The sequence below is a fragment of the Mirounga leonina genome, unplaced genomic scaffold, assembly GCF_011800145.1.
Source record: "Mirounga leonina isolate KUSES-001 unplaced genomic scaffold, KU_Mleo_1.0 Mir_91, whole genome shotgun sequence".
Taxonomy (NCBI): Eukaryota; Metazoa; Chordata; class Mammalia; order Carnivora; family Phocidae; genus Mirounga; species Mirounga leonina.
In genome coordinates, this window is record NW_023270839.1 from 33,942,276 (window position 1) to 33,967,026 (window position 24,751).

The following is a 24,751-nucleotide window of genomic DNA, read 5'->3' on the forward strand; positions in this document are numbered from 1 at the left end:
TAATACCTACAGATTGCTTAAGATCAAATGTTAATATTCCCATCTTTTCAAGGTTAATCCATTCGATCATTTTACCTAGTTACAATCAATCTGGTCCACGGCAGACAGAGCAGTATTTGCATACTGACACACTCTACATGGAACTTGTAAATAGGTACCAGGATCCAGATACCCACATCATGTCCACCCTCTGCCACTGTACTTATGAGAGGGTGGGAGAAATTTATAATTATTCAAGTCAAGACTTCAATTACCAGAACATTTAAAAAAATATCTAAGTCCCATTTATATTGTCAAAATGTTAATTTAAAACCACTTTCCCCTATTCATTAAATCACCATATCCTAGAAATATATTCTGGCCTAGTTTAAAAATTATAAAATTAAAATCTTTAACATATCCCTATAATTTTTTTAAAGCTAAATTAATCATGGATTTTCCCTACCTTGTTAGTATGATTGGTGAGGTCTTTTTGAATTTCACTGAAAATTAGAATGTATAATAGCATAAATGGAAATTAAGTTCACCAAGTAAAACAAAATACTAAACATAAAGGTTATAAAATTTTAATATACTAGAAAAAACAGCAGGAGCCAAGGTGAAAGATTCGGAAGGAATTCCATCAATACTCTGCCAATTGTGGGGCAAGGTAGACATGTATTAAACTGTATTTTATTCTTCAGGTCTTCGCTCTATGAAGGAAGAAACATTATGAAACTGGACTTTGTGATTTTTTGGGGAAGCAATAAAGAACTGGTCTCTTTCAGGTCAGCTTCAGCCAAATCTTAAGGGTTACAAGTTACCCAGAGCCTGGCAACAGTAACTTTTCTTCCTTGACCCAAGAAGGCAGAGTGCCAGAGGGAAATAGCAAAGAGTAGCACTATATAAACAGGGCAAGTGGCACAAGAGCAGAGGCAAGTTATATAACCAAAATATATTTTAAAATATGTTCATAACTCGTAACAACCTTTGCCTTTGGTTGGTTTCTTGTTTGGAGTATCAGTTGAAACAGTTAATTCAATATTATCTGGATCGCCTCCTTCCTCTTCAATAGCCTACATTAGAAAGAGAAGTTAATATGCTACACAAATCTATCTAAACTTATTTTATAAAAACGAAAAAAAAAATTAGCAAACCTCAAGCCTCAAGACATTAGAATTGCCAGTCATTTCATAAACCGACTTCAAAAAGAGCAATTAAACTACACGAGTGAGAGAAACTTTCACGGGGAAATATCATTAGGTATGAAAATCACATGGAGTTTTAAATTCTACCGAGTCGAGATAATTAAATATCACATATTATCATACTGAACAAAAGTAAATATTCTCAACTGCAGAAAAGTTGCTAGCTATGAAAGTAAATAACTAAAAAGAGTTTTCCTGATTTCTAGAATGCAAACTTATTTCTCCTCTACTACAATTCCAACGCTCACTCAAATCAGAAAGATAATCAGGGATGAAAAAGCAGATTACTGCTCTAATGCAAAAACTGAAAACCCAGCGGAAAACAAACCCTCTCTCTTACCCACCCCTCAACTCCCACTACCAATTCCCCCCCAAGATGGGGAGGAAACGGTTGGGCACAATTAAACGGTAACTTCGCAGAAGTCACCAAAGTAACCAGTCCCTCCGAGGCCAAGAAATGCACGCGCTCACCACCGCTGAAGACTGGGGACCGAGCGCCTCCCGGGTCTCCACGATCGCCCTTGGGAGGCCGCGCCGGCCGTGGGCAGCCCTCGCAGCCTGGCGGGGACGTCCCGGGGGAGGCAGGGGCGCGCTCGGCTGCGACGGCCAGTCCCGGGCGGCTCGCGGGCCCCTCGCAGGCCCAGCTAGGCTCGCGGGGGCGGAGGCGCCGCGGGAGGGTCCTCACCCTCCTCGCGCGCGCGGGCGCCGCCCGGGGCCTCCCCACCGCGCAGCCCCACGGGCCCCGGCGGCTGCGGGCGGCCGGGGGCTGCGGCGGAAGTGGGGGCTCCGAGGCGCGGCCTAAGCTCCCCTTCCCGGACCTCGCCGGGCCTCACCTGCTTGAGTCGGGAAACGAGCACAGTCTTCACTCCGGTGATGTCTAAGTTCCGCCGCTTCAGCTCGGACTTGAGATCGATGACCCGCAGATCAGTGATCTTTTTACCTTCCGCCTGACCCGAGGCGGCCGAGGGTGCCACAGCACCGGTAGCGGCAGCCATTTTAGAAGAGCAGCGCGCTGCCGAGGCAGCGAGTGGGCTGCAGGGCGGCGGCAGCAGCGCCAACTTCGACCCAGGCCTCGGCGGCCGCCGGCGCCGCGCAGCGCTGCGCACAATGAGCCGCTGGCCCCGCCCCCTGTCCGCCACCCCAGCGCAACCTGCAGCCGCAGCCAGCACCCGGATGACGGGCGCGCGTGCGCACTGGCGCGGGGGACGGCGCCCGGCGCGCTCCGCGGAGCCGGCCGCGGCCACCTGGGCGGCGCGACCCCTTGCGTGGGCTGGGAGGTCAGGCACGTCCAACCGCACCAACGTCCTCTGCGCCGCCGTTCTCCCGCTGCTTCGTTAGCCATTTCCTGGCAGTGCGTGGAGTCTTGAGCAACAACAGTGTCAGGCCCTTCACGGCATAGATAGTTCGTGCGTTACTCAACACAAACCGAGGGGCGTGTGCGCGCCTTGAACCTCTTCCAGGGAGATATTTTATCAGTCCTGCTGAATAATCGAAAAAAATGTGGCCAGTGTGCGCTAGCGAACTAGGTTTCCCGAGTTCCAATCAGAAGGCCAGAAAGAAACCGTAGGGCAGTTTTAGAAAATAAAGAATATAAAGGGCTCTAAGAGTTCTAAGAATATAAAGGGCTGGCCTGGGTGACAGGTCCCACTAGCTGGCTCAGGGGAAAACACGCCTTCAGCCCAAAGAGGCTTAGTTTATCCCAGGGCTGTCCCCGCTCGCTGGAAAACCAGGACAACTTCCCCTCTGCATTGGCCTCAGTTTGCCAACCCCTCCGGTGGACCTGGGGGCGCAACACGAAATTGATCGCGGAATGAGGAAGTTTCTAAATACTTGTTTCCATTTTCATACACTGTGTTCACTGTTTTGCCCCCGCAAAATTTGGGATCCCAAGAACAATCACCATCTTCTTAGGAAGGACCGGCCTGTACAAGTGAGTACCTATTCGTAACTTCAGTCAGCATTATTTACGAAGCATAAGCATTTGTGGAATAAAACGATTCTGTAAATTCCATACACTGATTATGACGCACAATTAATTATACTGTCATTTTCTGGTTTTAAAATTTAAATTGAGGTCTGTCTCCCTTTATGTCGTTTTTTCTGATTGACTAATTAGATCAAAAGAAGAAAAACTGGACATAATGAAATAATACTTGACATTCTGGTAGTTCTTTACAGTTTATAATGTGCTTTGACATGCAATAACCCTCTTAATCCTTCTGAACTCTGTGGGGTAAATCTATGCGAGGCTTAGAGAGATTAAATGGCTTGTGCATGTTCACATAGCTGGTATGTGGCAGAACCGGTGCTCAAATCCAGGTCTCCTGATTCCAAGTCCAGCTCTGTCTCTACTATAACTTCATTCACAGTCAATAGAATTTTAGAATTCAAAGGATCTTTGGAAATATGGCGCAGTCCTCTCTCTCTCTCTCAGTGAAGATTTTTAGAAATTTATCCAGGGACCCACACTAATTATTGGCCAAATTGACACTGAACCTAAGATCTCATTCCAGTGTCTCTCCCACTACGCCACCTGCCTTGTGTCCACGAGTGCCCACTGGCCCACCTTTGTGAATACGGGTGAATACTTGTAAAGAGCAGTTGTACTAGCCAAAAACTAATGTGATAGTTAAAGTGAATGAGTTTTTCTTTGTCTTAAGAAAAAATTTAATAATGGCGTTATCTTTAAAAAGGAGATCTATGCCTTCTGATCTGATGCATTTGAGAAGGACACATCACCTGCCAAAATGCCAAGAATGTTTAACCCAAATCTCATCATGAGAAAACAATCAGACAATTGTAGGGCATTCAACAAAACAAAAGCTCTAGATTCTACAAAAAAAAGGCAGTATCATAAAAGTAAAAGTAGTAGAGCAGTTCTGAAATAAAGATCACTAAAGGGATTGAAAACTAAATTTCGTGTGATTGTTTGGATTCTGGATCAAAAAAAGCTACTAAATGAACAACTGGGAAATTTGAGACAATTGGGAAATCTGACTGTAAATTAGATTGCTTTATTGTACCAGTGTTAAATATCTGGAATGTTGTATCATGGTTATGTCGAATGTCTTGGTTCTTAGGACATACTTGCTGAGGTTCTTAGAAGTGAAGTATCTTTCTGTCTGCAATTTACTTTCAAATGGCTTGGATGGGGAGAACAAATGTGGCAATATGTTACAAATCACTAAAGTAAGTGTAGCAAAATGTTAATAATTGAGGAAACAAATGTGGCAAAAATTTTAATAATTAGGAAATCCAGATGAAGGGCATAAGGTTGTTAATTGTATACTGTTTAAATTCTTTTTATAAGTTTGAAGCTATACATAATACATAAATCTAATTCTATGTGATAGAAAATAAAATGGAGGAAAAAATATTTTTTCATTTAACATCTAGAATATTTGATTTTGTCATTTAACCTATGATTTTTGGTTTTTGAAATTACTTATCTAAGTAATTCACCTTTATTTTTTTTAAGATTTTATTTATTATTTATTTATTTTAAAGATTTTATTTAGTTATTAGAGAGAGAGAGAAGGCACAAGCAGGGGAGTGGGAGAGGGAGAGGGAAAAGCAGACTTCCCGCTGAGCAGGGAGCCCGATGCGGGGCTTGATCCCTAGATCCTGGGATCATGACCTGAGCTGAAAGCAGACGCTTAACTGACTGAGCCACCCAGGCACCCCAAAAGTATTTATTTATTTGACAGAGAGAGACACAGTGAGAGAGGGAACACAAGCAGGGGAAGTGGGCGAGGCAGAAGTAGGCTTCCCGAGGAGCAGGGAGCCTGATGCGGGGCTCGATCCCAGGACCCTGAGATCATGACCTGAGCCAAAGGCAGACACTTAACCGACTGAGACGCTGAGGCACCCCAGTAATTCACCTTTAAATGAATGTTTCTTTAGTATGATATTTTTTCCTGCATCAAGAACACTACTTAAAAAGTAATAATAACCTGAATTTTATTGTAGAAAGCCTCTTGCCATTTACTGAATACTTTTGCACTCATTATGGGCTTTGTTTTTGTTTTTATATAAGCTCATCGTTTAAGAAATAGCTGTTGAATATTTACTATCTGCTAGGCTTGCCAGGTCCTAGGAAGATAATGATAAACCTGCTCTATTTTGTTCACCATTGTGTGGGCTCCTAACACAATGTAGACTCTCAGTAATAAATTGCTTGAAGGAAAATAGACACAGTGCTCTGAGAGCCTATAATAGGAAAATTTAACCCTTATAGGGTTAGATAGAATGATCTTTATTTTATGGACAAGAAACCTGAGGTTCAAAATGTCAATAACTGGTCCAAGAGTATAGAGTTAGTAAAAGGAAGATCCAGGATGATTTCAAATCCATTGCATTTTGTTGTTGTTGTTGTTACAATGTCTTGTTTTCCACCAAAGTTTATTTGCATTCCCAAAGAGAATTTTCTACCTTCCTCCTAATGCTAAGGCCCAATTTCTACTATTCACTCTGTTTTTTTTTTTGAGAGACCTTAGTCTCTGCTTAACATCTTTCTGTCCAATATCATTGTTCCCTACCCTCACTTTCTAATAGGCTTTAAAAACTTTCTCATCTTGAAATATCTCTGCTTGGCCCAGATATTTACTATTGGCAGCCGTTGAGATGTCGTGTCCTTCCCCTAATGGAAAGTGTATAGCTTCTGGTAATGACAGAAGAGGTAAATCAGATAAATGCCCCCCAAAAATAATAAAAATGCTTGACAAAATAGAAAGTTCAAACCTTTTCTTTTCTTACTTATTTTCTGTGTCTTGTTATATTAATTACTGTGAGAGATGTGTTAAGAATTTCACAGCAGGGGGAGATGAACCATGAGGGACTATGGACTCTGAGAAACAAACTGAAGTTTCTAGAGGGGAGGGGAGTGGGGGGATGGGTTAGCCTGGTGATGGGTATTAAGGAGGACACGTACTGCATGGAGCACTGGGTGTTATATGCAAACAATGAATCATGGAACACTACATCGAAAACTAATGATGTAATGTATGGTGACTAACATAATATAATAAAAATTTTTTTAAAAATTAAAAAAAATAATTTCTCAACAAGGGATGCCTGGGTGGCTGTCAGTTAAGTGTCTGCCTTTGGCTCAGGTCATGATCCTGGGGTCCGGGGATTGAGCCCCATGTTGGGCTCCCTGCTCAGTGGGGAGCCTGCTTCTCCCTCTCCCTCTGCCTGCCGCTCCCCCTGCTTTTGCTCTCCCTCTCTCTCTGTCTCTGTCTCTGTCTCTCTCTCTCTCTCTGTGTGACAAGTAAATAAATGAAATCTTTAAAAAAAAAAAAAAGAATTTCACAAGAATGTGGATTTGTTTGTAGAACTGTCAAATGTTACCTCATGTATTTTAAGACTTTGTTATTAGATGTATACAAATATACAGTTTTTACACCTTCATAATTAAGTGAGCCTTTTATCTTTAGTAGTTTTTATTTTGCTTGAATGCTTTACCAGCTTTCTCTAGGGTAGAGTTTACAAAGTGTGTCTTTTTCCAAACTTTTGCCTTCAAGCTTTTTGCATGTTTTTTTTAAAAATTTTATTTATTTATTTATTTGACAGAGAAAGAGCACAAGCGGGGGGAGCGGCAGGCAGAGGGAGAAACAGACTCCCCACTGAGCAAGGAGCCTGATGCGGGGCTCGATCCCAGGACTCTGGGATCACAACCTGAGCCAAAGACAGACACTTAACCAACTGAGCCACCCAGGTGCCTTGCTTTTTGCATGTTTTTAATTTTTTTCTTTAAGTAGGCTCCATACCCAGTGTTGAGCCCAGCATGGGGCCCAACATGGGGCTTGAATTCATGACTCTGAAATCAAGACCTGAGCTGAGATCAAGAGTCAGACGCTTAACTGACTGAGCCACCCAGGTGCCTCCTTTTGCATGTTTTTAAGATACGCTTTTCTAAGTAACATACAGTTGTTGTTTTTAATCTAGACTGACAATCATTTATCTGAAATATTTAATCCATTAACAAAATGTTATTACTTTTAGGTTTATATGTATTATGGTTCTCCAGAGAAAACTTGAACCAATAGGAGACATATTTGTGTGTGTGTGTGTGGAGAGAGATTGTATATATATATATATATAATCTCACACAGTTATGGAGGCTAAGAAATCCCAAGATCTTCCATCTGCAATCTGAAGTTCTGTCCTGATGTATGGTTTTAAAAAATGTATCCTACTTGGGTTTTGTCGAACTTCTTGAATCTATGGATCAAGATTTCCTGGTGCACCTGGCTGGCTCAGAAGTTAAGCATCCAACTCTTGATCTCAGCTCAGGTCCTGATCTCGGGGTCCTGAATTCAAGCCCTGGGTTGGGCTCCATGCTGGATATGGAGGCTACTTAAAATAATAATAATTATTAAAAAAGAAGTAAAAGAAGATTTCCTGGCCTTACACCCAGGAAAGTCAGTGGTGTAATTCCAACCAAAGTCTAAAGGCCTGAGAACCAGGGGAGCCAATGGTGTAAATCCCAGCATCAGGGCAGAAGGTTAATGTCCCAGCTCAAGCAGGGTCACTTGATGATTTGAGGGTCAGCCCTCAGGTTTGTCTCTCCTCAAAGATCATATTAGAAGAATATTATCATGACCTTGGATTAGGAAAAAAACTATAAGGATACAAAAGCACTGGGACGCCTGTGTGGCTCAGTCGGTTAAGCCTCTGCCTTCAGTTCAGGTCATGATCCCAGGGTCCTGGAAACGAGCCCCGCATCAGGCTCCCTGCTCAGCGGAGAGCCTGCTTCTCCCTCTGCCTGCTGCTCCTCCTGCTTGTGCTCCCTCTGACAAATAAAGAAATCTTAAAAAAAGAAAAAGGGAGGGGCGCCTGGGTGGCTCAGTTGGTTAAGCGACTGCCTTTGGCTCAGGTCATGATCCTGGAGTCCCGGGATCGAGTCCCGCATCGGGCTCCCTGCTCAGCGGGGAGTCTGCTTCTCCCTCTGACCCTCCTCCCTCTCATGCTCTCTGTCTCTCATTCTCTCTGTCTCAAATAAATAAATAAAATCTTTAAAAAAAAAAAAGAAAAGAAAAAGGGATACAAAAGCACTGACTACAAAGGAAAAAAATGATGTATTTGGCGACATTAAAATTAAGAATTTCCGCTTATCAGAAGCTACCATTAAGAGAATAGAAGGGAAACCATGGAGTGAGAGATATTTGTAACACATACAACCAATAGTGGGTACATAACCATAATCTACAAAGAACTCCTACAAATTAAGATACCAAGTCAGTGGGAAAAAAATGGTCAAGTCTTTTTTTTTTTAAGATTTTATTTATTTGTGGGGTGCCTGGGTGGCTCAGTCATTTAGCATCTGCCTCTGGCTCAGGTCATGATCCTGGAGTCCTGGGATCGAGCCCCGCATCGGGTTCCCTGCTCCGCGGGGAGCCTGCTTCTCCCTCTCCCACTCCCCCTGCTTGTGTTCCCTCTCTCGCGGTCTCTCTTGCTGTCAAAAAAGAAATGAAAATCTTAAAAAAAAAAAAAAAAAGATTTTATTTATTTGTTTGAGAGAGAATTTTGGGGGAAAGAGCAGAGGGAGAGGGAGAGGCAGACTCCCCCCGAGCAGAGAGCCTGACACAGGGCTCCATCCCAGAACCCTGAGATCATCACCTGAGCCGAAGGCAGATGCTTAACTGACTGAGCCACCCAGGTGCCCCCAAAATGATCAAGTCTAAAAACATACTACACCAAAGAGAAAAGTCAGATGGCATGCACACACAAACACACACAATCTCATTAGTAATCAGGAAATTATATATTAAAACTACAATGATACCTCTTTATACCCCAGCATAATGCCTAAATCAGAGAAACTAACAATACCAAGTGTTGGCAAAGATGTGGAGTAATTGGAAGCGGCATTAAGTCGGAGTAAAAATGGATACAACTACTTTAGAAAGCGGTTTAAAATTATCTAATAAATTTACAGAACCACATATCTTTTGACCCAGAAATTCACTCTTAAGTATATAGTTTATGGGAAAACAAATACACATAGCAGCAGTATTTGTAATAGCCCCAACCTAGAAACCCAACAAATGTCAGTTAATAGTAGAATGGGTAAGGGTGCCTAGGTGGTTCAGTGGGTTAAGCATCTGACTCCTGGTTTCAGTTCAGAAAATGATCTCTGGGTCAAGGGATCAAGCCCCGCATAGGGCTCAGCAGTCAGTGCACAGTCTGCTTGTCTCTCTCCCTCTTTTCCTCCCCCTGCTCATATTCTCTCTCCTCCTCTCTCTCTCAAATAAATAAATAAAATCTTTAAATAAATAAATAGAAGACCATAGTGCGTATATATACCTATGCCTCCAGGAAGCCAGACACAAGCCTCCAGACCAGACACTAGAAGGCGGAAGCATCCAACACACATGATCTCAGATAAACAACCCCCCACAGCTCCAGCTGAACTTAGACACCTGGGTATTTCCCCTGAGGGGCTGCACTGTTCCTGGAGGTACTGCAATACCAGGTCGATACATGGAGTGCACAATTTCCTATTCCATCTCCCTGCTCCAAAAATCCATTTAATATATTGTCCTCAGAGGACGTATCATATATTAAACTGAAAAGAGCAAATACTACACTTGATCTTAGCCAAAAGACCGAGAAGTGATTGCTTAATTTTTTTTGTTTTAAAATAATTATAAATTCACAGGAAATTACAAAGATAGTACAGAGTGTTCCCATGACCCCTTATCCAGTTTCTCCAAATCATTACACCTCTTGTAACTATACTACAATATCAAAATCAGGCATTGATATTGGTACAATGGGTGTGTATATTTCCATGCTATTTTTATCTCATACAAAGATTCTTGATACACTTCAGTGAAGACCCAGAACTATTCCATCACACAAATATCTCCCTGTGCCACTTCTTTATAGTCACACCCACTCCTTTCTCCCACCCCCACAAGCCTAACCCCTGGCAACTACTAATCTGTCCTCCATCTCTATAATTTTTTCACTTGAAGAATGTTACACAAATGGAATCATAGAATATGGGACCCATTGAAATTGTCTTTTTTTTCTCAGCGTAAGTCCCTAGAGATCCAAGCTGTTGCATGTATTTATAGTTTGTTCCTTTTTGTTGCTGAGTAGTTTCCCATCGTATGAACGTACCACAGTTTGGTTTTTGTGTGAACTCTAGTCATTTCTCTGGGACAAATGCCCAGGAGCGTGAATGGCATGTCAAAAACAAAAGCTTAGTATCCCTGATATAAAAAGAGCTTCCAATAGTAGAGAACAAAAAGTCATGTTGTATGTATGTTTCGTTTTTTAATAAACTTCCAAACTCTTCTGGTGTGGCTTTACCATTTTATATTTCTACCAGCAATTTATAAGACATCTAGGTTTTCCATATTCTTGCCAGTGTTTGGTATTTTCACTTTTTAAAATTTTAGCTGTTTTATTAAGTATGTAATAATGTGTTATCAAAAGTTGGGACTTTTAATAACTAAAGGGAATCAATGTCTAATACCAGGATACATTCCAAATGGATTAGTATTTAAATATAAGAGATGAAATCAGTCCTGGAAGAGAACACTGGTGAATTCCCAGGTCCTGGCAACCATTGATCTGATTTCTGTTACTATAGTTTTGCCTTTTCCAGTTTACCATATAAATGGAATCATATAGTATGAAGCCAGTTGATGGGCTCAAATTTGAGTTGTTTTTAATTTTAATATTATGAATAAAGCAGCTGTAAACATTAACATACAGGTACTTGTGTGGACATATGTTTTCATTTTGAGGTGGGGGTAGATACCAAAAAAGGGTAGTATGGTAATTGTATGTTTAACTTCAGGAGAAACTGCCAACCTGTTTTCTAGATATGCTATTTTGCATCCCCACCAGCAATATCTGAGGGTTTCAGTTGCTCTAAATCCTTATTAGGACTTAATATGAATATGGACAGTCTTTTTCATTTTAACCATTTTAGTAGTTATGTAGTGTTGTTGTTTTAATTTACATTTCTGTAATGACTAATAACTTTGAATATGTTTTCATGTGCTAATTTGCCATCAGTATGTGATGAAGTGTTCAAATCTTTTTGTTGTTGTTCATTTAAAAAATTGGGTTGTCTCACTATTACTAGGTTTTAATGGGTTTTTTTAATACTATGCATATAACTCCTTTTTTATATATGTGTCTTTTGAATATTTTCTCTTGGTTTCTAACTCATACCATCGTTTTATGAGGGATACTTTCAAATGTCAGGACTTTTAAACTTTAAGGATGTCCAGTCTGTCATTTCTTTTCATGATTCATGCTTTTTGCATCTTAGCTAAGAAACATTTGCCTAACCCAAGGTCACAAAGATTTTGTCTGATGTCTTCTCCTAAAAGTGTTGTGTTTTTTTTTTTAAGGTTTTATTTTTTAAGTAATTTCTGCACCCAATGTGGGGCTCAAACCTACAACGCTGAGATCAAGAGTCACGTGCTTCACCAACTGAGCCAGCCAGGTGCCCCCTCTTAAAGTATTAAGTTTTAGCTCTTAAGCCTCTGATCCATTTTGAGTTAATTTTTTATATGGTGTGAGGTAACAGTCAAAATTCGTTTTAATGTGGAAGTATAATTGTCTTATCACCGTTTGTTGAAAAAACTATTCTTTCCTTGTTGAATTATCTTGGCAACATTGTTGAAACTCAGTTGATCTAGGATGCCTGGGTGGTTCAGTCAGTTAAGCGTCTGCCTTCAGTCAGATCATGATCCAGGGGTCCTGGGATCTAGTCCCATGTTGGGCTCCTTGCTCAGCAGGGAGCCTGCTTCTCCCTCTGCCTGTCGCTCCCCCTGCTTGTGCTCTCTCTCTCTGACAAATAAATCTTTTTTTCTTTTTTTTTCAGAGAAAGAAACTCAGTTGATCTATTTCTGGACACCATTGTGCTCCATTGAGCTACGTGTCTATCCTTACAGGATTACCAGACTGTCTTGGTTATTGTAGCCTTATAATAACTCTTGAAATTAGATAGCGTGAGTCCCCAAATTTGTTCTCCTTTTTGAAAATCATTTTGCTCTTTGAGATCCTTGACAGAGAGAGCACAAGCAGGTGGAGAGGCAGAGGGAGAGGGAGAAACAGACTCCCTGCTGAGCTGGGAGCCCAACATGGGGCTCAATCCCAGGACCTGGAGATCATGACCTGAGCTGAATGCAGACACTTCACCATCTGAGTCACCCAGGAGCCCTGGATGTTGAATTTTGTTAAATAATTGTTCTGTGTCTATTGGATGATCATATGGTTTTTCTTTTTTAGTCTTTGATATGGTTAACTCAATTGATTTGTTTTTGCATATTGAGTCAACCTTGCTCTCTTTTGGTAATCTCCAATTGGAAAATTTAAATTTTCCTAAAAATTATTTTTGTTCCGTAAATTATATATTATTCTTCTAAAGATTGCTGGATTATATTAATATTTTGTTAAGGTTTTTCTTTGAGTAAACTCTACCCACAATGTGGGGCTCAAACTCATGGCCCTGAGATTAGGGGTCATGTGCTCTATCACTGAGCCAGCCAGGCACCCCATTGTTAGGGATTTTTTAATCTATTTTTATGGGATATGAAGTTTTCTTTCTTGTAATGTTTTTATCTGCTTTTGATGTCAAGGTAATGCTGGTCCCACAAAATGATTTGGGAAATATTTCTTTATCTTGTATTTTTGCTAAAGTATACATAGAACTAATATCATGTTTTCCTTAAATGTTAGGCAGAGTTCCTCATTGAAGCCCTCCAAGTCTAGAATTTCTTTTGTGTGTGTGTGTGTGTGTGTGTATGAAGTTTTTAAGTACAAAATCAATTTCTTCAAGATATGTGACTCTTCGGGTAGTTTATTTCTACTTGAGTGAGCTTTGGTAATTTGTGTTTTTTGAGGAATTTGTCCCATTCACAAAGTTATCAAAGTTTCACATAAGGTTGTTCCAAGTGGAAAGAGAATTTCTGTTCTTCTAAGAGACAAGCTAATGTAAAGTGCCTTTTTTTGTCATAACATTTTAGGTTGGCATGGAGATTAAAGGTTTGTTAAGTTGTATTGTCAAAAATGTGTTGTCAGTATATCCTCATGCATTGCTGACTGGACTGTAAATTCACCTGTATGGAGATCAATTTGAAAACATATAACAAAATTACAATGCATGGACCCTTTGGCCCAGAAATTCTACTCATAGGTAATAATGCATTCTTGTAGGTAATAGCACACTTATATGAAATATGCACATGCACCAAGATATTTACTGTGGCATTATTTACAATAGCAAAATTGATGGAAATAATCTAAAAATTCATTAGTGGTATGGTTATATAGCAGAATGCTCAGTACATATTTATAAAAATGATGGATCAATGCATATACTACTATGGAAAGATCTACAGGATCTTTCTTAAAAATCAAACAGAACTAGACACTGGAAGATAGTTTGAATGGTATGCTATAATTTGTGAGGGAAAAATAATGTGTATAATTACGTATGTAAACATCTAGACGTATCTGGAAGAATACATAAGAAACTGTTAATAGTTGCTTCATCGAGGTATAATTTTGTTTTAGTCCCTTTGGGCTGCTATAAGAAAACCACCATAGACTGAGTGGCTAAGAAAGAACAGAAATTTTTTTCTCACTTTTCTGGAGGCTCAGAAGTCCAAGATCAAGGGGCCAGCAGATTCAGTGTCTGGTGAGGTCAGAAAGGATGAAGAGAGCTCTCTGGATCCTCTTTTATAAGAGCATTAATCCTATTCATGAGGACTCTGCTTACATATGAATGGGGGGGACACAAACATTCAATCTATAGCAAATTTGCATACCATTTAAACTATACAATTCAATGATTTTTTGTAAATTGATAAAGTTGTACAACTGTCCTCATAATCCAGTTTTAGAACATTCTATCACACCAAAATAATCCCTCATGCCAATTTGAAGTCACCCTTGTTCCCACATCCCAGCCCTAGGCAACCACTAATATACTTTATATTTCTATAGATTTGCCTTTTCTGGACATTTCATATGAATGAAATTATACAGCATGTGTTATGCATCTAGGTTCTTTGAGATTTATTCATTTTGTAGCCTGTATCGGTTGTTTGTTCCTTTATACTGCTGACAGTGATCCGTTATATAGATACAACTACCACATTATGGTTATCTCTATGCTAGTTGATAGACATTTGGATTGTTTCCAATTTAAACTATTATGAATAATGCTGCTATGAACATTTGTGTACAAGTCTTTGTACTTGTTCTCATTTTCTTGGATAGACATCTAGGAGTGGAATTGCTGGGTTTTATTGTAAATTTATGTTTAATTTCTAAGAGACTGCCATAGTAGCTGTACCATGTATATACCCATCAGCAGCATATGAGGGTCCTATTTCTCCATATCTTTTCCAACACTTGTTATTGTCTGTCTTTTTTATTATAACCATACTAGTGGGTGTGAAGTGGTATTTTGTTGACATTTTAATTTGCATTTCCCTGATGATTAATATGTTAAACATCTTTCCATGTGCTTATTCCAGCCATTCATATATCTTCTTTTGTAAAATAGCTATTCAAATCTTTGTCCATTTATAATTGGGTTGTTTGGGGGTTTCTTGTAAATTTCTATTACTACTTTTTCTATTTATGGGATTTCTTTTTTTTTTTTAAAGATTTTATTTTATTTATTTGACAGAGAGAGATAGAGACAGCTAGAGAGGGAACACAAGCAGGGGGAGTGGGAGAGGAAGAAGCAGACTCCCGGCCGAGCAGAGAGCCCGATGTGGGGCTCGATCCCAGGACTCTGGGATCATGACCTGAGCCGAAGGCAGACGCTTAACAGCTGAGCCACCCAGGCACCCCTATTTACGGGATTTCTAATTGTATTTTGTATCCATCTATTCTTGTTTTATTTCTGTTTTATAATTTCTTGTTATTTTTCATAAACAAATGTTACTTCTTCATTGATCTCTTTGAGGATCTTCAACATAATTATATTTTCTTCAGTTTTTATGGAAAATTTCAAACATAGACAAAAGTGGAAAAAGTATAGTGAACATTCATGAATTCATCACACAAATTAATATGTCTCCCATCTCTTTTGTAAGGTTGGTTCTTTAGAAAACCTTGTCTTTGGTTACTCAAGACATAACTATTAAAACCCTTCTCACATGTAACAAGTTTCCTCATGTACATGGTACTGTAGGAATAGTATTGCTTCTCTATGTCATGCAATAACTGATCTCTTTATGACTAGTAGCAGAGTGTTCTAAAATCCATGGTCTTTGTCTTACTCAGTCTTTGGATTTCAGATAAGCTATAAATACCCATAGGACAGGAGGGGATGATATTCAGGAGGTTTTACATATAGAAGAACCCTCTTGCAAAGCTTGTGTATTGACTTGGTGAGAGAGCACATGGTCCTAAACCTCCTAGAAGATTTTTGTAGTAAGAGATTATGGGAGATTATTATTACCAGACTCACACTTTGGCTTCTGTATCAGCCTCCCTCTCATATGTTTACTTTTAGTTGAGCTCACCTCCTTTCTTTTTTTAAAATTAATTAATTAATTAATTAAAGTAATCTCTACATCCAGTGTGGGGCTTGAACTCACAACCTTGAGATCAAGAGTCACAGGCTCTACCAACTGAGCCAGCAAGGCACCCCAAACTCACTCCCTTCCTTCCTTCCTTCCTTCTTTCCTTTCTTCCTTCCTTTCTTTTTAAGATTATTTATTTTAGAGAGAGAGAGAAAGAGAGCAGGGTGAGGGGCAGAGGGAGAGGGAGAGAGAAAACCTCGAGCAGACTCCCTGCTGAGTGTGGAACCTGACATGGGCCTCAATCTCAGGACCCTGAGATCACGACCTGAACCAAAACCAAGAGTCAGATGCTCAACCAACTGAGCCACCCAGGCACCCCTCACCTCCTTTCTTAAAGAGTTATGGATCTCACTGTGCTATAGGTCACCCCAGCTTCCTTTCCTTCACGAAACTCACTATGGTAATTATTGTAGGGATGTTGTTAAGAATGATTATTTTCACACAGTGTCCCTTTAATGATAATATTTCTTTCAGGTTTCAATATAAGGAAAATTTCTGCTGCTTCTGAGACATATTACCATAATGACTCTTGTGAATCTTGTAACTGATTATGTTTACTTATTGGCTTTGACTGAAAGGAATCTAAAGCTAAACTTGTGGCTCACATCTAAAAATTGTCCAGGATTCTATGGTATGTATTTCTTGTATCCTCTCATAATTGCTTCAGGCTGAATTTTGCTATCCTCCTGTGTCATTGTTTTTCTAAAATGTTAATCTTTTTAAATTTCTACCCTGATACTATTTGTATTCATGTAAGCTATCACAAATACAATTAGAGAATAGGGATGGGAATGTTTGCACACACACAAGAGATGGTTTGTTTAAAGTGGCACTTGTAGCAAGGAATTAATGAGTACGTTACATCTTCATATATAGTCATAGTTTCAGATTCTTAGATTGCATCTCTAAGCTTATTTTCTCATCGTTAAGACAGGTTTTTGTTGCACAGTCCAAAAATGGAGCAGTGGAAAATATTCATCCTACAACAACAAAAATATTTTTAATGTGAAACAACTTTTGTCTTTGTGTGCTCCTTGTTTTAACATATAATATTGACTCTGGGCAAGTAATGAAACTCCTAGATAATTTTCTCACTTAAAATGTGAATAAAGCCTACTTTACTTACTGATCAGTTCAAAGAGGTGGTACCTCTTAGATGAAAAGACACAGTTGATTATTACTACCAACTAAGTTGCTAATAGGATATTGGACAAGTTATTTAATCTCTCTAGGGTTTACTTTCCTCTAGTGGGAAATAGGATGACTGAATTAGATGATCCTTAAGACCCATTACATCTCTTAAACATTCATACAGAGATGAGTAAAACAAAGGACTTAGCCTTTACAAGGTCACAGTAGTGAGAGACAGAAGGGTAAATGGATTAAATAAAATATCATAAGTGCTCTAATAGTGGTTATAAACATAAGTTTATTGATACAGAGGAGGGAAACATGGACTCTAATTGCAAAGCTAAAGGTAGATTCAGAGTTTATGACATTCACTTTGTTTTTGTGTTAGGGGAAAAGGTGTTAGTCTTTTACTATTAACTCTGATATTAGCTGAAGGTTTTTTAAAGATGCCTTGTTTTAGAATGATTTAGAATTTTTTTTCCCATTCTTAGTTTGCTGTAAGTTATCATGAAAGGGTGTTGAATTTTGTCAAGTGATTTTTTTTAATCTTTAGAGATGATCACTTTTCTTTTTTTAGTGTGATATGATGAATTACATTAACTGATATCTTATTAAACCAACCATGTATTCCTGTGATAAAATGCACTTGTTCATGATATATTATCCATTTTTATATATGGCTAGATTTGATTTACTAAAATTTTGTTAAAGATTTAGACATCTACGTTCATGAGGGTTGTTGGCCTAAATTTTCTTTTAATATTTTTGCTCTTGGTTTTAGGGTAATGCTGGCCCCATAAATGAGTTGAGATGTATTCACTTTTGTATTATCTACAAGAGTTTGTGTACGATTGGTATTCTTTCTTCCTTAAGCATTTTATAGAATTCACCAGAGAAGTCATCTGGCCCTCAAGTTTTCTTTAGGGAATTTCTAAAACAACGAAGTCCATGTATGGATCTGAAGTGATGTCCTTTTTGTCATTCCTGATGTTGGCAATTTATTTCTTCTCTCTTTTATTAATCCTTAAATAGTCTGGTTAGTGGTTTATCTGTATTACTGATACTCTTAAAGAACCAGGTTCCACTGATTCCTATACTTTTGTTTTCTCATTGATTTCTGCTATTTTTGTGGGTTTTGTTGTTTTGTGTATGTGTGTTTGTTTTTATCTTTTGGGCCCTTTTCCCATTTCTCTCATCCTCCCAACCCCTGCCTTTGGCAACCACCAATCTGTTCTCTGTATCTATGAGCTTGTTTTTGTTTGTTTCTTTCTTTAGATTACTCATATAAGAGAGATTATATAGTATTCATCTTTCTCTGACTTATTTCACTTAGCATAATGCAGGCAAAGTTTCATCTGTTGTCACAAATGGCAAGATTTCCTTTTTTTGTATGTGCTAATAATATTCCATTGTGTATATATACCACAATGTCTTTATACATTCATCCGTCAGTGGACATTTAGGTTGTTTCCACATCTTGGCTACTGTAAATAGTGCTGCAGTGAACATGAGGATACATATATCTTTTCAAGTTGTTTTTATTTTCTTTGGATAAATACCCAGAGGTGGAGTTGCTCGATCATATATGTTAGTTTCATTGTTAATTTTCTTAGGAACCTATGTACTGTTTCCCATAATGGCTGTACCAATTCATATTCCTACCCACAGTGTACAAGGGTTCCCTTTTCTCCACATCCTCTCCAACACTTGTTATTTCTTGTCTTTTTATACTAGTCATTCTGACCGATGTGAGGTGATATCTTATTATGGTTTATTTGCATTTTCCTGATAAATTAGTGATGTTGAGCATCTTTGCATTTGTCTGTTTGCCATCTGTATGTCTTATTTGGAGAAGTGTGTATTCGGGTCCTCTGTTCATTTTTTTCATTGCATTGTTTGAGGGTTTTTTGCTATTGAATTGTATGTGTATTTATGTATTGTGGATATTAACCCCTTATCAGTATATATGATTTGCAAATATTTTCTCCCATTCAGTAGATTGATTTTTTATTTTTATTTATTTTTAAAGATTTTATTTATTTATTTGAGAGAGAGAGAGCGCGTGTGTGAGTGCATGTAAGGAAGCAGGGAGAGGCAGATGGGGAGGTAGAAAGAATCTGAAACACACCACACTGAGCACAGAGTCCCAGGTGGGGCTCAATCCCACAACCAGGAGATCATGACCTGAGCCGAAACCAAGAGTTGGATACTTAACCAACTGTGCCACTGAGGCACCCCCTTTTTATTTTGTTGATTGCTTTCTTTGCTGTTCAGAAACTTTTTAGTTTTTATGTAATCTCACTTGTTTATTTTTGCTTTTGTTACTTTTACTTTCAGTGTCAGATTTTAAAAATCATCACCAAGACCTATATTAAACTTACCACCAATGTTTTCTTTTTTTTATTATGTTAATCACCATAAATTACATCATTAGTTTTTGATGTAGTGTTCCATGATTCATTGTTTGCGTATAACACTGAGTGCTCCATGCAGAATGTGCCCTCTTTAATACCCATCACCAGGCTAACCCATACCCCCACCCCCTCCCCTCTAGAACCCTCAGTTTGTTTCTCAGAGTCCATAGTCTCTCATGGTTCATCTCCCCCTCTGATTTCCCCCCCTTCATTTTTACCTTCTTGCTATCTTCTTCTTTTTTTTTAACATATGATGTATTATTTGTTTCAGAGGTACAGGTCTGTGATTCAACAGTCTTACACAATTCACAGCACTCACCATAGCACATACCCTCCCCAGTGTCCGTCACCCAGCCACTCCATCCCTCCCACCCCCCACCACTCCAGCAACCCTCAGTTTGTTTCCTGAGATTAAGCATTCCTCATATCAGTGAGGTCATATGATACATGTCTTTCTCTGTTTGACTTATTTCGCTGGGCATAATACACTCCAGTTCCATCCACATCGTTGCAAATGGCAAGATTTCATTCCTTTTGATACCACCAATGTTTTCTTATAGGAGTTTTATGGTTTCAGGTCTTATGTTCAAATCTTTAATCCATTTTTAATTTATTTTTGTGTATGGTGTAAGATAGTGTTCTAGTTTTATTCTTTTGCATGTGGCTATTCAGTTTTCCCAACACCATTTATGGAAGAGACTATCTTTTCCCCATTGTATATTCTTGACTCCTTTGTTCTAACTTAATTGACCATATATTTGTGGGCTTATTTCCGGGCTCTCTATTCTGTTCCATTGATCTATGTGTCTTTTTATGCCAATACCATACTGTTTTGATTACTATAGCTTTCTAAGTTGACCCTTGAACATGAGTTTGAACTGCACGGATTCACTTATATGCAGTTTTTTCTATACAGTATAGTATTGTAAATGTATTTTCTCTTCCTCATGGTTTTCTTTTTCTTCTTTTTTTTTAAGATTTTATTTATTTATTTCACAGAGAGAGACACAGCGAGAGAAGGGAGCACAAGCAGGGGGAGTGGGAGAGGGAGAAGCAGGCTTCCTGCTGAGCAGGGAGCCCGATGTGGGGCTCGAACCCAGGACCCTGGGATCATGACCTGAGCCGAAGGCAGATGCTTAACGACTGAGCCACCCAGGCGCCCCCTCATAGTTTTCTTAATAACATTTTTTTCTCTAGCTTACTTTATTATAGTAGTACAGTATATAATACATATAACATACACAATATGTGTTGTTTATATTTTCAGTAAGACTTCCTGTCAATAGTAGGCTATTAGTAGCTAAGTTTTGGGGAGTCCAAAGTTATACATGGATTTTTCACTGCCTGGGAATTGGTGCTCCTAACCCCTGTGTTGTTCAAGGAGCAACTGTAATAGAGTTTGAAATCAAGGAGGAGGATGCCTCCAACTTTGTTCTTCATTCTCAAGGTTGCTTTGGCTATTCCAGATCTTTTGTGACTCCATATAAATTTTAGGATTGTGAAAAATGCCATTGGAATTTTTTTCTCTTTTTTTATTATTATGTTATGTTAATCACTATACATTACATCATTAGTTTTTGATGTAGTGTTCCATGATTCACTATTTGCATATAACACCCAGTGCTCCATGCAGAACATGCCCTCTTTAATACCCATCACCAGGCTAACCCATCCTCCCACCCGTCATTGGAATTTTGATCAGGATTTCATTGAATCTAGATTGCTTTGGGTAGCATGAACATTTTAACAATACTAGTTCTTCCACTTCATGAGCATGGAATATCCTTCCACTTAAATTGTGTCCGCCTCAATTTTTTTCCTTAATCCCTAGTGTCCATATAGAAGTCTTTTACCTCCTTGGTTAAATTTATTCCTAGGTATATTATTCTTTTTGATATAACTGTAAATTGGATTGTTTTCTTCATTTCTTTTTCTGATAACTTGTAATTAGTGTAAAGAAATGCAACTGATTTTTATGTATTGATTTTGTATCCTGCAACATTACTGAATTATTTTATTCTAACAGTTTTCTGATAGAGTCTTTAGGATTTTCTATATACAATATCATGTCATCTGCAAATAGTGACAGTTTTACTTCTTCTTACCAATTTAGATGCCTTGTGTTTATTTTTCTTGCCTAATTACTGTGACTAGGTCTTCTAATACAATGTTGAATAAAAGTGTTGGAGTGAACACCCTTGTGTGGTTCCTGAACTTAGAGCTTTTCCACTGAGTATGACGATTGCTGTGGGCTTGTTGTGTATGGCCTTTATTATATTGAGGCACATTCCCTCTATACCCACTTTGTTTAGAGTTCTTTTTATCATAAGTGGATGTTGAATTTTATCAAATTCCTTTCCTGCATCTATTGAGATGATCATATTTTTCTCCTTCTTTTTGTTAATGTGGTATATCACATTGACAGATTTGCAGATGTTGAGCCATCCTTATGTTGCTGAATAAATCCTGCTTGATCATGGCATGTAATCCTTTTAATGTATTGTTGAATTTGATTTGCTAATATTTAATTGAGAGTTTTTGCTTCTATGTTCACCAAGGATATTGGCCTGTAATTTTCTTTTTTGTGGTATCCTTGTCTGGTTTTGGAATCAGGATAATGCTGGCCTCATAAGATGAATTTGGAAGAGTTCCCTCCTATTCCACTTTTGGAAGAGTTTGAGAAGAATTGGTATTACTCATTCTTTGACTGTTTGTTAGAATTCACCCATGAAGCCATCTGGTCCTGGATTTTGTTTGTTGGAAGGTTTTTGCTTTATTGATTCTATTTACTTTTTAGTAATTGGTTTGTTCAGATTTTTTAATTTCATGATTCAGTCTTGGTAGGTTGTATGTTTCTAGGAATTTATCCATTTCTTCTAAGTTGTGCATTTTTTTCTATTATTTTTGTTTTCCATTTCATTTCTGCCTTATTTTTCTTCTGTCTGAAATATTAAAAGTTTATTTTGTTTCTCATAAGTTTATTTTGTTTTCCAGAGTTTATATTATTTTTTAAAAGATTTTATTCATTTGAGAAAGAAAGAGAGAGAGAACACGAGCTGGGCAGGGGCAGAGGGAGAGGGAGAAGCAGATTCCCCACTGAGCAGGGAGCTTGATGCAGGGCTTGATTCCAGGACCCCTAGATTATGACCTGAGCTGAAGGTAGACGCTTAACCATCTGAGCCACCCAGGCACCCCACCAGAGTTTATATTATGTATAAACATAGGGGCGCCTGGGTGGCTCAGTCATTAAGCATCTGCCTTCAGCTCGTGTCATGATCCCAGGGTCCTGGGATCGAGTCCTGCATCAGGCTCCCTGCTCCACTGGAAGCCTGCTTCTCCCTCTCCCACTCCCCCTGCTTGTGTTTCTGCTCTTGCGATCTCTCTCTCTCTCTCTCTCTGTCAAATAAATAAATAAAATCTTTAAAAAAAACCATAATAACATAGTACATAGACATAACAGATCTAAGATGATTTCTGTAAGTAAAATTTCAAACACAATGTCCTGAACACAATTAAAGATGAAGAAGCACACACACGGGCACCTGGGTGGCTCAGTCGTTAAGTGTCTGCCTTCGGCTCGGGTCATGATCCCAGGGTCCTGAGATCAAGCCCCGCATCAGGCTCCCTGCTCGGCGGGAAGCCTGCTTCTCCCTTTCCCACTCTCCCTGCTTGTGTTCCCTCTCTCGCTGTCTCTCTCTCTCTGTTAAAAAATAATATCTTTAAGAAAAAAAAAAAGAAGCACACACACACACACACACAAAAGATGAAGTACACAAAGAGACAAGGTGCTATGAGTTAAAATGAGCAGGAAAACCAAAAGGAAGGAAACAATTCACAGGGACTCCAGAAATTGTAATTATCAGGCACAGAGTTTGTAAGACAACTATGATTATTGACAAAAATCAAACTTGAGGACACCTGGATGGCTTAGTCAGTTAAGCATCCAACTCTTGATTTCAGTTCAGGTCATGATCTCAGGGTTATGAGATTGAGCCCCACATTGGGCTCTGTGCTCGGTGTGGAGCCTATTTAAGATTCTCTCTCTCCCTCTCCCTCTGTCCCTCCTTCTCTCTTAAGAAAAAAAAAGTGATATAGCAGATGTGGGGAAAAAATAGAAATTCCAGAAGTGAAAATATATAATACCAAATTTTAAAAAATGGTTTAGTATATTAGTCACAATTGAAGAGAGAATTAGGTGACTAGAATAAATTTCAGAAGAAACTATCCAGAATGAAGCTGGGAGCAATTAGATATTGTATAAATAATACATTGTTTTATTATTTATTTATTATATTATTTACTGCTAATAAGTAATATATTATGTAAATAATACAATATAAAGAGCCCGAAACCTAGCACCTGACTGCAGTGAGAGGATCTAACATATTTAGTTGGAGTCCCAGAAGACAAAGAGAAGAAATGGATCTGAGGCAATATTCTGAAGACATGATTGCTGATAATCCACTAATTCAAGAAGCCTTACAAAGCCGAAGCTGAATATATAAAGATAAATCCTCATCTAAACACATAACAATGAAACTTTAGTAAATCAAGACAAAGAGAAAAATGTTGAAATAGCTAGAAGACAGACAGATTAGCTTTGAAGAATCTGTAATTAAACTCACCACTGACGTCTCAATGATGCAAGTTTCAAAAGACAGCGAAATGATGTCTTCATGGTACTGTGGAAAATAACTATCATCCTAGAAATACTTCAATAATGAAGGCAAAATTAATACATTTTAAAGGAAAGTAAGACATTGTCAATAGGAGATAAGCATTACAGAATATAAATTGCTCATCATGCAGAAGGAAATCTTGAAAGATCAGATGCAGAAAGCAATGATGACCAAAGAAAATGATAATTATGATGATAAATCTAAATCACACTGACTCCGAAAATAGGGGGTGTGAACAAATACTAATGTCTTATGGCATTTAAATGATACAGTTATAATACATAATAAAACATTGTAAATAATGGGTGTGCATGTGTCTGGGGGTGGTGTATGTGGTAAATGTTAAACTATTTATGGATTCTTCCCCAGGAGGATAATAAAGGTAACAATATTAGGTTTTGTTAAGTAAGGATTACTTTCTAAGGTAACCACTAAGAGAATGAAACAAGGTGTAACCACACTGAGATGCCACTACCCACTTTCTACCCACTAGGGTGACCATAATAAAAAAGAGACATTAACAAGTTTGGCAAGGATACGGAGAAATGAAAACCCTCATATATTGTTGAAAGGAATGTAAAATTGTGCAGCCACTATGGAAAACAGCTTGATGGTGTTTCAAAAAGCTAATCATAAGGGCGCCTGGGTGGTTTACTGGGTTAAGTGTCCAACTCTTGATCTCAGCTCAGGTCTTAATCTCAGGGTCATGAGTTCAAGCCCCACATTGGGCTCCACACTGGGCATGGAGCCTACTTAATAAAACAAAA

At 38.7% G+C, this 24,751-nt stretch overlaps 2 protein-coding genes and 1 non-coding gene across 5 annotated transcripts in view; 1 reads left to right on the forward strand and 2 right to left on the reverse strand.

Annotated features, from left to right (window-relative positions):
- The window catches only part of SLTM (SAFB like transcription modulator), a 42,831-nt gene extending 40,551 nt beyond the window's left edge, over positions 1-2,280 (reverse strand). For 2 of the 3 annotated variants that reach the window (XM_034994473.1, XM_034994472.1), the window contains exons 1-2: positions 2,021-2,279; positions 968-1,055 (exon numbers count right to left, since the gene is read on the reverse strand). In XM_034994473.1, the coding sequence (XP_034850364.1) occupies positions 968-1,055; positions 2,021-2,182 (250 nt within the window). In that variant the 5' untranslated portion in view covers positions 2,183-2,279. Of the gene's footprint in view, positions 1-967; positions 1,056-2,020 lie in introns of all 3 variants that reach the window. The other variant, XM_034994474.1, reaches the window with a different exon arrangement.
- A 414-nt stretch (positions 2,281-2,694) lies between these two features.
- Positions 2,695-24,751, forward strand: part of RNF111 (ring finger protein 111) — a 121,183-nt gene continuing 99,126 nt past the window's right edge. Inside the window, exon 1 of the mRNA XM_034994429.1 lies at positions 2,695-3,117. The gene's annotated coding sequence lies outside the window, so the exon portion shown is untranslated. The remainder of the gene's footprint in view (positions 3,118-24,751) is intronic.
- LOC118003794 lies at positions 9,627-9,808 on the reverse strand. The gene has a single exon (XR_004677427.1). It is a non-coding gene; the product is annotated as a U2 spliceosomal RNA (small nuclear RNA).